General features: G+C 46.2%; 1 protein-coding gene across 1 annotated transcript; it reads left to right on the plus strand.

The window, feature by feature from the left end:
* The first annotated feature begins 603 nt into the window (after nucleotides 1–603).
* LOC127315497 (uncharacterized) lies at nucleotides 604–1425 on the plus strand. Its single transcript, XM_051345982.1, has one exon. The coding sequence runs from the start codon at nucleotides 604–606 to the stop codon at nucleotides 1423–1425; it is 822 nt and encodes a 273-aa protein (XP_051201942.1).
* The last annotated feature ends 11306 nt before the right edge of the window (nucleotides 1426–12731 follow it).

A 12731-nucleotide genomic window follows, 5' to 3' on the forward strand; every position in this document is an offset into this window, starting at 1 on the left:
GCTTTTGGGAAGCGGTACTACCGCCCTGAGTTCGAAATTCCCAGATCTGGTCCACGTGGACGCAGAGCGGTACTACCGCTCGCGGTACCGCTCGAGGTACCGCAACAGGGTCCAAACCTTACTGGACTTGAAGCGGTACCGGAGCGGTACCAGAGCAGTACTGCCGTAACTAGTTACGGTACCTGAGCGGTACCGTGGGCGGTACTACCGCTCGTGAGCGGTACTACCGCTCCAGGTACTGCAGAGGTACCGCAACCCGTATTCTGGGTCAAAGTCAGCGCAGAACTCAGAGCGGTACCATGGGCGGTACCTATAGGGGTAGCGGTACTACCGCTACAGGTACCGGTAGTACCGGCTTGGCTAAAACTGGTTTTCTCCCCTTTTTCTCTCCAGCCATGTCACCTCGCGATACACACACAAAACCAGAAAGCCTATGAACTACGCTTCAGTCTTCCGATCTTGACGTGTCCAGCGAGGTCACCGTGTACTTGCAAATCTAACAATGATACTCAAGGCACACGGTGAGATTACTCAAGTGTTGTCATCAAACACACAAAACCCGGGGTTTAGACTTTGCTCTTACAGCAAGGTTTGAACCAACAGATGGGCTTATCAAGGCCAGGAGATACACAGTGGGGTTCTCACCATAGAACTGTAATGCATGTTTTGTCTTTGTATCCTGCAATCAAGAAAGTTCTCTTCAGGGCTGGGAAAGAAAGTAAAGGAGGTGAAGCTTTAGGAGCTCAAACTATGCTGGAAGTATTTGAGTCATTCGAATTTGTTTTCTTGCTGCACTTGATGAATGAAATATTTGGATACACAAATGGATTTTGCAATGCATTTCAAAGGAGGGATCGGGATATTGTGAATGTTATGGACCTTCTTGCGGACACAAAGATAGAACTAGATGTTTTAAGAGATGATGCTGGATGGAAAGAATTCCTTGATAATGTCACGTCTTTTTGTGTGAAGCACCGTCTCAAAGTTGTTGACATGGATGGGAAGTACATGCCTATACAAAGAGAAAAGAGGTTCTATAAAGATGGCATTAATTACCACCGGTTTCATGCTGATATGTTTTTGGGTGTCATTGATAGGCAACTTCAGGAGCTTAATAGAAGATTTGATGAGGTAAACACAAGGCTGCTTAGATGCATGGCATCATTTAGTCCAGCCAAGTCATTTTCTGCTTTTAATGTTGAGAACCTTGTTAAGCTTGCTGAATTCTATCCGCATGATTTTGAATTTGAAGAATTGGTCCAACTTCCTTTTCAACTGAAACACTATATTAATGATGTGAGTAAGGATGAAAACTTTGCAAATTTGAGAAGCCTAGCAGAGTTGTCTATGATGCTTGTTAAAACAGACAGGGTCGTTCGGTATGATACTGTTTACAAACTTCTGAAATTGGTGCTATACTGGTAGAAAAAGGGGCTTTAGTCCCGGTTTGCAACTGCCATTAGTCGCGGTTGCGCAACCGGGACTAATTAAGCGCGACTAAAGCCCCCCTTTAGTCACGGTTGCTTACGAACCGTGACTAAAGGGCCGTCCACGTGGGCGCCAGGCGACCGTCGGGGCGGAGGACCTTTAGTCGCAGTTCTGGAGAACCGCGACTAAAGGTCTCTGCAGGTTTAGGGTTTTAGCCCCCTCCCTTAAATCTGGTTTCTTTTTAATTTGTATTGTTTTATTTCTTTTATATTTTATTTTATTTTGTGTTTTATTTTAATTTTAAAGAAGTTTCAGTACACATATTCTACGCTACTATATACATGCATATGAATGTACAATTTCAAACAAGAAGAATTCAAGAAGAATATACAATATATATTCAATCTCGGATGACCATATGAAATTTCGAACAAGTTTCCATACATAATTTACGGCATCAGAAGTTCTACGTCCTCGTAATAGTGTTCTCCTTTAGGATGGAGGACTTCCCTCATAAAAAATCCTGCTAGTTCCTCTTGAATTGGTCGGAAGCGAGCTTCTGGACTAAGTGTCTTCCGCAAGTTATTCCTCTTGATGTTGTTCTCCGATGGCTTCCGCTCAGAGGTATCCACATAGATTGGTCCCCGGTGGCTGAATATCCCCAGACATTACCTTTCGAAATTCTAGCTCTTTTTTGAATTCACCGACCGTTTCATCTATGAACCGTCTCCAAACCCTACAGGGCAAAGAAAATTAAATGAACAAGGGAGTTATTAGTTACTTGATATTAGGAAATGAACGAAAGAGGCCGATTGATATAGAGCGCAAATGATCGAAAATAATTACTTTTGCATCATATTTCTCATGTTGGCCCAGGGTTTTGGATCCATATTCAGAGAGTCCATGACGAGAACTCTGGAGGTGTGAAATTCAATTATGAGCAGAATCCAGTGGAACCTGCGGACATGATACATGCACAGTCATGCATAACTTATCGATTAGACATACCATGCATGGAGTAAACAAAAGAGAATGTGCTCAAGACAGAAACACTCACCCAAAATGGTAAGGAAATAGAATTTCACTTTGAGCTGCTGCTTTGTAAGAAAATCGAAAAGGTCTTGCTCCACGTCGCGGGGGTGTTTTTCTAACACATATCCATTAACGATGTGCGGGTCAATGAACCCAACATCATGGATGTTCCTTTTTTGGCATTCCCCAATCTTCATTCTGCATAATAGCGTACACAACAATATAGTTAGGACAATATAGATAGTGCAGGCAATGAATGAGATGAGGTAGAAATAAATCACTTACAGAACGTAGCAACTGATGATAGATTTGTCGAGCTCACGCAGATTGAACAGCTGGAACAATTCACTCATATGAACTGTTACATAGTAATGTTTGAAGTGATGCTCATGTCTAACTTCCGCATAAATATATTCTTTGCCGGCATTATTTTTTATGTAACCCTTGTACCAACGTAGCAAATTTTGCATTTGTGTTGGTAGATCCTCTTCCTGCGCAGGCTCGACGAGAGGCCCATTCAGCACATATGTAATTGCTACCTCACTCATTGGCGCCTCCTCAAGGCCTAACACTGCACGAAGAGTCATACCGATCTCGGCCGCTTTTTCTATGGCACCCGTTACAGTCATTCCCTGTGCTGCCACATCTTCTATGATAGCGGGGTCCATTAGTACAGCATCCGAACCGGCGGCTTTCACTATGAGCGGGGGGATCGATTGTTTATTTTTTTTCTCGCTTTCTTTACTTTCTTTTTTCTCCTCCTTCAAGGCTTTCTTCTCCTTCTCCGCCAAGTCTTTCTTCTCCTTCAATATGAGTGCTTGCCTACGAAGTTCACGTCCATAGTCGTCAGGCATATTCTTCTCGGCTTGGGACGGTGTGTTCAAAAATGACTTAGCCCACTTCTTTTCCTTCTCAGAAAATACTGGCTTGGGCTCAGGCTCTCTTTTCGCCTTCATTTACACCTTCCATTTCTCATGCTGAGCAGCCGCGGCCAAGTTGGTTTGCTCTTCACTTAGTTCCCAAGGCCTTGGGAGGAGAGACTTCAGTGACGGCTCCGGTACCTTTGTGGTCTTAGGTACATAAGGGTCCGGGTTAAAAGTCCAGGAGGAAGTTGCCTTGCTGTCCGCCTGCTTCTGCTTCTTCGCCGGAGGTGGATTGGGGGGCAGTGTAACCGCTGGAGGCGGACTAGGGGGTGATGTCTACGCACACTTCTATTCCTGTAGACAGTGTTGGGCCTCCAAGAGCAGAGGTTTGTAGAACAGCAGTAAGTTTCCCTTAAGTGAATCACCCAAGGTTTATCGAACTCACGGAGGTAGAGGTCAAAGATATCCCTCTCAAGAAACCCTGCAATTACGATACAAGAAGTCACTTGTGTCCCCAACACACCTAATACACTTGTCAGAATTATAGGTGCACTAGTTCAGCGAAGAGATAGTGAAATACAAGTAATATGGATGATTGTAAGTAGTAACTGCAATCTGAAATAAAGATGGCAGCAAGCGAACATGTAGCAGAACTTGTTAGAAACGGTGTTTCAATGCTTATAAATAAGGCCTAGGGATCATACTTTTACTAGTGGACACTCTCAACAATGATCACATAACTGAATAAATAAATGCTACTCTTAAACACCCTCTTGTTGGATAACAAACACCGTTCATTGTGTAGGGTTACAAAAGCACACCTCAAGCCGGAGTAAACAAGCTCCACAACTTCCGGAGTTCATATTAAAGTAACCTCTAGAGTGCGTAATAGACCGTTGCAATTTAGACCGAGTACTAACATAGCATACACACTGTCACCAATAGCTATGAAAGGGGGAATAGATCACATCAATACTATCATAGTAATAGTTAACTTCATAATCTACAAGAGATTACAATCATAACCTACGCCAAGTACTACATGATGCACACACTATCAACTTTACATCATGGAGGAGGAATATACTACTTTAATAACAACACTAGAGTAGCACATAGATTAATAGTGATACAAAGCTCATGATCACATAAAGATCACACCATGGGAGAGAGAGATGAACCACATAGCTACTGGTAGAGCCTTCAGCCTCGGGGGAGAACTACTCCCTCCTCATCATGGGAGTTAGCAACGGCGATGAAGATGGTGGTGGTGTCGATGAAGATGACTCCGGGGGCAATTCCCCGTCCCAGCGGCGTGCCGGAACAGAGACTTCTGTCCCCCGAAATGGTGTTTCACGATGGCGGCGGCGTCCCTGGAGTCTTTCTGGAGTTTCGTCAATTGGTATAGGGTTTTCGCGTCGCGAGGGATTATATAGGCGAAAGGGCAACGTCAGTGGAGTCCCGAGGGGCCCACACCATAGGGTGGGGCGGCCTCCCTCCTGGCCGTGCCGGCTGATGGGGAGGAGGCCCTGGGCCTCCTCTGGCCTGGCCCTTCTGGCTCCGTGAGTCTTCTGGTGAAATAGAATTTTCGTGATTTTTCTGTATTTTTCCGAGCATTTTGGTTTTTGGGACTTTTCTGCAATAAACAGACATAATAAACAGAAACTGGCACTGTGGCATCTTGTTAATAGGTTAGTCCAATAAATGCCTTAATATGGTATAAAGTGCATATAAAACATGTAGAAATTGTTATAATATAAGCATGGAACATGAGAAATTATAGATACGTTTGAGACGTATCAAGCCTCCCCAAGCTTAGTTCCTACTCACCCTCAAGTAGGTAAACAATAACAAGGATAATTTCTGAAGTGACATGCTACTATCATAATCTTGATCAATACTATTGTAAAGCATATGAGATGAATGAAGTGATTCAACGCAATGGTAAAGATAATGACTAAAAAACTGAATCATATAGCAAAGACTTTTCATGAATAGTACTTTTAAGACAAGCATCAATAAGACTTGCATATGAGTTAACTCATAAAGCAATAAATTCTTAATAGAAGGTTTTGAAGCAATACAAAGGAAGATATAAGTTTGAGACGTATCAGGGGGCAGCGGCTGCTTACCCGCCAGAGGTGTACTGGGGGGCGGCGTCGGCTGATGTGAAGGAGGTGTAGGTGAACCACCACCACCACAACCTCCACCACCACTACCGGAGGGGGGTGGACTTGTTGGCCTTGGCTCCTCGCCTGGAAACACGATGTACTTCTTTTTCCATAGAATGAACTGGCGCTTGACATCTCCAAGTCTTCTCTCCCCTTTGGGTGTAGCATAGTCAATCTCCAGGTCCTCAAACCCTTGGACTATGTCCTCCACCGTGACACGAGCATAGCCATCTTGAATGGGGTTGTTGTGGTGGAGTGCTCCAGGTGTACATGGTAAAGCACTGCCGGTAGCTACCTTCGTGGAACATATGTTCCCCACTAGATAATGCAGATCACATTCTTTCATCGCCTTTACATCATCCACGGGGTAGTGAGGCTCCGATGCCGAGGTGAAGGGTGCACTAGCACCAGCCAGGGCCAGCAAGGGTGCATTAGCACCAGGCGGGGCTTCCGTGGAAGCCACGCTGCTTCTCCGCTGCTGGCTTCCGAGATCCGCTGCATGATCTGCTGGCTTCCGAGATCCGCCGATCTTTCTTGTACTAGTCCATACACCACCTGCTTCACCTGATGGAGTTCCGATGCCAAGTGCCCCACAAAATCTGCATCCCGATCCGTCTTTCTCTTACGGCTTCTATAACCGTACGGGTCATCCTCCTGGGAGAACCCTACTTTCCACGGAATGGCGCCTTTGCCTCGTACACGTCCTGGGTGTTCAAGATTCCCGGGGGCAAATGTCAGCGCGTCGTTCTCTCTGTTGAACTTGATCTTCCCCTCTTGAGCTTGGGTCATTGCGTCAATAAGGGCTTGTGTGTGTTTAAACGCTTTCTTCCGGTGAACACACACCCCTGTCTCCGGGTCTAGCGATCCCCCATGCCCGTACCACCAGCTTTTGGCCCTTGGGTCCCACCCCTCTGTACCTAGAGGGATTCCTCGCGCCCTCAGGTCGTTCTCCATCTTCTCCCACTTAGGCTCCGAAAGGCGGTACCCTCCTGGCCCCATAATATGTTTGTACTCTTTCTTAGCCGCATTTTTCTTATTTTTTTCGATATTTGAATGAAATGCCCCGATTTCTTTTGCCTCACAAATTCTGGCCAATCATCTTCCAGTTTCTCATATTTTCCTTAGAAATCCGGAGTCTTGTTCTCGTTGACAAAGTCATGGGCTAAATTTTTCTTGAAGTTCCGGAATGCTTCGGCCATCTTCTTAAGAGCGAACTCTTTGACTAGCCTCCTCCTCTCACGTCCACCCGGAGGTGGTTGCTACTTGCATATCTCCATCGTCGTTTGTCTACGGTTGACCTCCATCGACAGTGTCCGTTCCTTCGTCATCACCTTTTTGATGACCTTCACCGTCAAGGTTCATAAGAAAAGACATCCTCTTCTTCATCTTCTTCGGCCGGCACAAAAGGAATGTCGCCGTTTATGATGCCGAAAAGATGTTCCTCAGCTTCCGGATCATAGTTTCCCATAATCGGGTCGGCTCTATCGTCTGCCATATGTCACTCCTGAAAACATGCAGTAAAAACTAATTAATTAAGTAAAGAAGGGGCGATGGCGGTGGCGAAAGGGGGGCGGTGGTGAAAGGGCGGTGGCGGTGGTGAAAGGGCGGTGGCGGTGGTGAAAGGACGGTGGCGGTGGCGGTGGCGAAAGGGCGGTGGTGAAAGGGCGATGGCGAAAGGGCGGTGGCGGTGCCGAGGACAACACCCATAACCCTCGCTGCCCCCTCTCGATCCCCAAAAAAAATACCGCGCGTATACGGAGGGGGCGACGAGGGGCTCGCTGCCCCCTCCGTATACGCGCGGTGGTTAAGTCAAATTTTAGTTTAGTCAAATTTTAGTCAAATTTTTAAGTCAAATTTGAGTTCTTTTTAAGTGAAATTTTAGTTTTTTTTAAACAAACTTTTAAGTGAAATTTTAGTTCTTTTTTAAGACCAACGTACCGTAGGCGAGCAGCGACGCGCGCGGCGGCGCGCTCTCTCTCCCTCTCCTCTCTCTCTCACAGCGCGAGGAGTCAAGTTGGTTCTTTTTAATGAACTTTTTTTGAGTCAAGTTGGTTCTTTTTAATTAATGAACTTTTTTTGATTTGATTTTGTTTTGTGGCTATCTGCATCTCTAAAAAAATAGGGGGCGCGCCTCCTTCTCTCCTCTTCCTCTCTTTTTCCCTCTTCTCTCTTTGTACCGCGGCCGGCGGCGGGCGGGCAAGGACGTCGCGCGGGCGAGCGCGCCACCAATCTGCGCGCGGGCGGCGTGCGTCGCGCGGCGAGGATGTCGGGCTAGCGGCCATCTACCGGCGGCGAACGGCGAGGCGACGCGGCGTGCGCGCGGCGGACGACGGTCTCGCGAGAGACGGCGCGGCGAGACGTACAAACGGCGAGAGGCGGCCGACGCGGGACGACGACGGAGGTGGCGTCGTTGGCGGCGGGCGATGGCGGTGTCGAGGGCGCAGCGGCGTCGAGGGCAGCCTGACGGCGTGGTTTCGTTAAGTAGTTTTTTGTTAAGTAGTTTTTTTTGTTAATTATCAAGTTTTAATTTTTTTTGTTAAGTAGTCAAATTTGTTAACAAAAAACAAAAAAAACAAACACAACAAAAAAACGCCGCTCTGTCTGTCTCTGTCTCTGCTCCTCTCTCTGTTACAGTACGTTATACGTGTATACACGCGCGCTGCGCCGATGGTGCACGGCCGGGCGATCGAGGGCGGCGGGCTAGGCGCGCGCGGCAATCGATGGCGGCGGGCGGCGACGGTGTGTGTCGCGTTGGGCGGCCGACGAGCAGCACACGCGAGAGATCGAGGCGGCGGCGATCGACGGGGCGCGCGGCGCGCGTCGACTTACGCGGTGGAGGAGACGACGACGGTGGGGGCGGGCGTTGGCGGCGGCGGCAGCGGTGGCGTTAGCGGCGGCGACGACGGTGGCGGCAAGCAGCCTGACGGCGTCTGTGAGAGGATCCGCATGCGCCTGTGTGTTCGAGAAAGATGAGAGAAGTGAACCGCCACCGCGCGCGCGTTTATATAGGGACCCCCTTTAGTCGCGGTTGGTGTCGCCCCTTTAGTCGCGGTTGGCCACACCAACCGCGACTAAAGGGTTTTTTGCCGGAAATTTCGTTCCCGCGCCGGCCAACCGCGACTAAAGGTCTTTTTTAAATTTTTTTCATTTCAAAATCTTAAAAATACAAATAATATATCAAAAAATTTAGAAAAATAAAAATAATTCATTTCAAAATCTTAAAAATACAAATAATATATCAAAAAATTCAGAAAAAAACTAACTCATTTCAAAATCTTAAAAATACAAATTATATATCAAAAAATTCAGAAAAATAAAACTAATTCATTTAAAATCTTAAAAATACAAATAATATATCAAAAAATTTAGAAAATAAAACTAATTCAGTTCAAAATCTTAAAAATACAAATAATATATCAACAAATTCATAAAAATAAAACTAATTCATTCAAAATCTTAAAATTACAAATAATATATCAAAAAATACAGAAAAATAAAACTATTCATTTCAAAATCTTAAAAATACAAATAATATATCAAAAAATTCAGAAAAATAAAACTAATTCATTTCAAAATATTAAAAATACAAATATTTATCAAAAAATTCATAAAAATAAAACTAATTCATTTAAAAATCTAAAAAATACAAATAATTACCCGAGGAGCAACTTCCGAAGATGCTGTAAGGCGTGTGCACCGACGACATCTTCCAGCATTTGCGCCACGGGAGATGTCGTAGGGCGTGTGCACCGACGACATCTTCGAGAAGCTACGCCACCTTTAGTCCCGGTTGCACGCACCAGCCAGGACTAAAGGTTAGATGACCAGCTCTGGATTCCTCTTCTTCCCGCCATTTCTTCCCTGTCTTCCCGCCTCTTTCTTCCCGTCACTTTCTTCCCGTCATTTCTCACTACATATATGTAGCCCGGCTTGGCCAGCATTATCACATCTCTACAATTCTCATCACTCTCCCATGGCTTCCACCGTACCCACTCTAACCTACCAGCAGGTGGAGGAGCTTTGCGCCTCGAACTACCCTTGCCCACCGGGCTACCGCGTCCCCATCGGCTGGAGCCTAAGCGCCGGAGGCGTGCCGGTCCCTCCCGTCCCTCAGGGTACTGCGCGCCGGACGGCCATCACGAACCACTACTACCTCGACCTCACGCCGGAGCATCGGATGAATCCCCGCTGGCATCCCGATAACCAGCATACTTGGGACGCCTCCATACATATCGTTGATTTCCTTCCGATCGTGCCTTTTCCACTTAGTCTCCCCTCGTGCCGCGATCGAGGAAGACCAATCGGCTTAAGGTCAGGAACAAAGTCAACACAAAACTCAATTACCTCCTCATTTCCATAGCCCTTGGCGATGCTTCCTTCTGGCCTAGCACGGTTACGAACATATTTCTTTAATACTCCCATGAACCTCTCAAAGGGGAACATATTATGTAGAAATACATGACCGAGGATGGAAATCTCTTCGACAATATTGAAGAAGGATGGCGGGAACACCAACTCAAAACTAACAAGACATTTGACCACATCGTTCTGTAACCGTGGTAGATCTTCTGGATTGATTACCTTCTGAGAGATTGCATTGAGGAATGCACATAGCTTCACAATGGCTACTCGAACATTTTTCGGTAGGAGCCCCCTCAAAGCAATCGGAAGAATTGCGTCATAATCACGTGGCAGTCGTGAGACTTCAGGTTTTGGAACTTTTTGTCCGCCATGTTTATTATTCCCTTTATATTCGACGAGAATCCATACTAGACCTTCATACTGCTCAGGCATTCAAAAAAGATGACATTCTCTTCTTTGGTAAGAGCGTAACTGGCACGAACTTGAAACCATTCCGGATGCCGGTCACCAGGGTCTTTCAAACGTTGCTGATCCTACCGTGCTTCCTTTGTATCATTTTTCTTCCCATACACGCCCAAGAAGCTTAGCAGGTTCGCGCAAATATTCTTCGTAACATGAATCACATCGATTGCAGAGCGGATATCTAGGACTTTCCAATATTCTAGCTCCCAAAATATAGATTTCTTCTTCCACATTGGTGCGTGCCCGTCAGCTCCCTGTGGAACTGATTGTCCGCCAGGACCCTTTCCAAAGATGACTTTCAAATCCTTGACCATATCAAATACCTCCGCACCAGTACGTTCCGCAGGCTTCGGTCGGTGATCTGCCTTGCCGTTGAAATGCTTGCCTTTCTTTCTTACGTTATGATGTCGGTGAAGAAATCGGCGATGCCCCAGGTACACGTTCTTATTACAATTTGGCAAATACACACTTTTAGTCTCATGTAAGCAGTGCGCGCATGCATTGTATCCCTTATTTGTCTGTCCCGAAAGGTTACTAAGAGCAAGCCAATCATTGATGGTTACGAAAAGCAACGCTGGTAGCTCAAATTTCTCTTCTTTGTGCTCATCCCACACACGTACACCAGGTCTGTCCCACAACTGTAAAAGTTCATCAACTAATGGCCTTAGATACACATCGATGTCGTTGCCGGGTTGCTTCGGATCTTGGATGAGCACTGGCATCATAATGAACTTCCGCTTCATGCACAACCAAGGAGGAAGGTTGTAGATGCATAGAGTCACGGGCAAGGTGCTATGGCTGGAGCTCTGCTCGCCAAAAGGATTCATGCCATCTGTACTTAGACCAAATCTTATGTTCCTTGCGTCAGCTGCAAAATCTTTAAACTCTCTGTCGATCTTTCTCCATTGCGTTCCATCTGCGGGGTGTCTCAACTCCCCGTCCGACTTACGGTCCTCTTTGTGCCATCGCAACAACTTGGCATGCTCTTTATTCCTGAACAGACGTTTCAACCGTGGTATTATAGGAGCATACCACATCACCTTGGCGGGAACCCTCTTCCTGGGTTTCTCGCCCTCAACATAATCACTGGGGTCATCGCCTCTGATCTTATAACGCAATGCAGTGCATACCGGGCATTCATTCAAATTCTCGTATTCACAGCGGTAGAGGATGCAGTCGTTAATGCATGCATGTATCTTCAGAACCTCTAAACCTAGAGGGCAGACAACCTTCTTTGCTTCATACGTACTGGCGGGCAACTCGTTATTCTTTGGAAACATATTTTTCATCATTTTCAGCAAATTTTCAAATCCCGAGTCAGATAGACCTTCCCGTGCCTTCCATTTCAGCAAATCCAGTGTGCAGCCCAGCTTTTTCAGACCATTATCGCATCCGGGGTACAACGACTTTTTGTGATCCTCTAACATGCGATCCAAATTCTTCCTCTCCTTTTCAGTTTCGCAGCCTCTCTGTGCATCAGCAATGGTCCGACCAAGATCATCAACGGACTCATCACGTGCCTCTTCTTCACCTTCCCCTTCACCTTCCCCATCACCTTCCCCACCTTCAGCATCCTCCATGAAAGTATCACCAAAATGATCAAGATAGTTGTCATCGATGATATTATCTTCATCTTCTTCCATTCTAACCCCTCTTTCTCCATGTTTGGTCCAACAATTATAGCTTGGCATGAAACCCTGCCGAAGCATGTGCAGTTGAACGTCTCTTGAGGAAGAGTAACCCTTATGATTCTTACAGGCAGCACATGGACAGATAACAAAACCCCCTTGCTTGTTCGCATTATCCACTACGAGGAAATCTTTCAAAGCCGTAATGAACTCACCGGAGAGTCGGTTACCGTACATCCATTGCCGATTCATCTGCATTATTATTATATAAAGTATGTAATTAACCATCATGCATTTGTTAAACTAACTAGCTAGAAATAATATAAATTAAACAATGAACTACACACATGCATATTTTATCAATGACACATGAAAGGTTCAAGTTGCTAACCACGATCGAGGACGAAAAATAAATGAGAAAGCTCAAGTGTGGCTCGGACACTTCATATCATATTTGTTTCATGCTCTCGGGCATTTCATCGAACACCTTGTGTGCATAAGAGGAACCAAAAGCAAACCCACCACCCCTTGTGAAGATTGTGAATAGAAGTGGCACCAAATGGCTAAGTGAAGTAAGCTGAGCTGCCTTTTATAGGGATAGACCTTTAGTCCTGGTTGGCCAGGACAACTACGACTAAAGGCCTTCGGGCCAGGCCTGAGGACCTTTAGTCGCGGTTGGCCTGGCCAACCGCGACAAAAGCTCCTCCTGTCCACCAGCTGGCCACCGAGCGCGCTGGGCCAAGGTCTTTAGTCGCGGGTCGCCTCCCGAACCGCGACTAAAGACC

This window comes from Lolium perenne, chromosome 7, assembly GCF_019359855.2.
Source record: "Lolium perenne isolate Kyuss_39 chromosome 7, Kyuss_2.0, whole genome shotgun sequence".
NCBI classification, from domain to species: Eukaryota; Viridiplantae; Streptophyta; class Magnoliopsida; order Poales; family Poaceae; genus Lolium; species Lolium perenne.

What these genes read in the sequence shown, in the direction of transcription:
- LOC127315497 (XM_051345982.1), top strand. Translation starts at nt 604, where the DNA reads ATGGGCTTATCAAGGCCAGGAGATACACAGTGGGGTTCTCACCATAGA.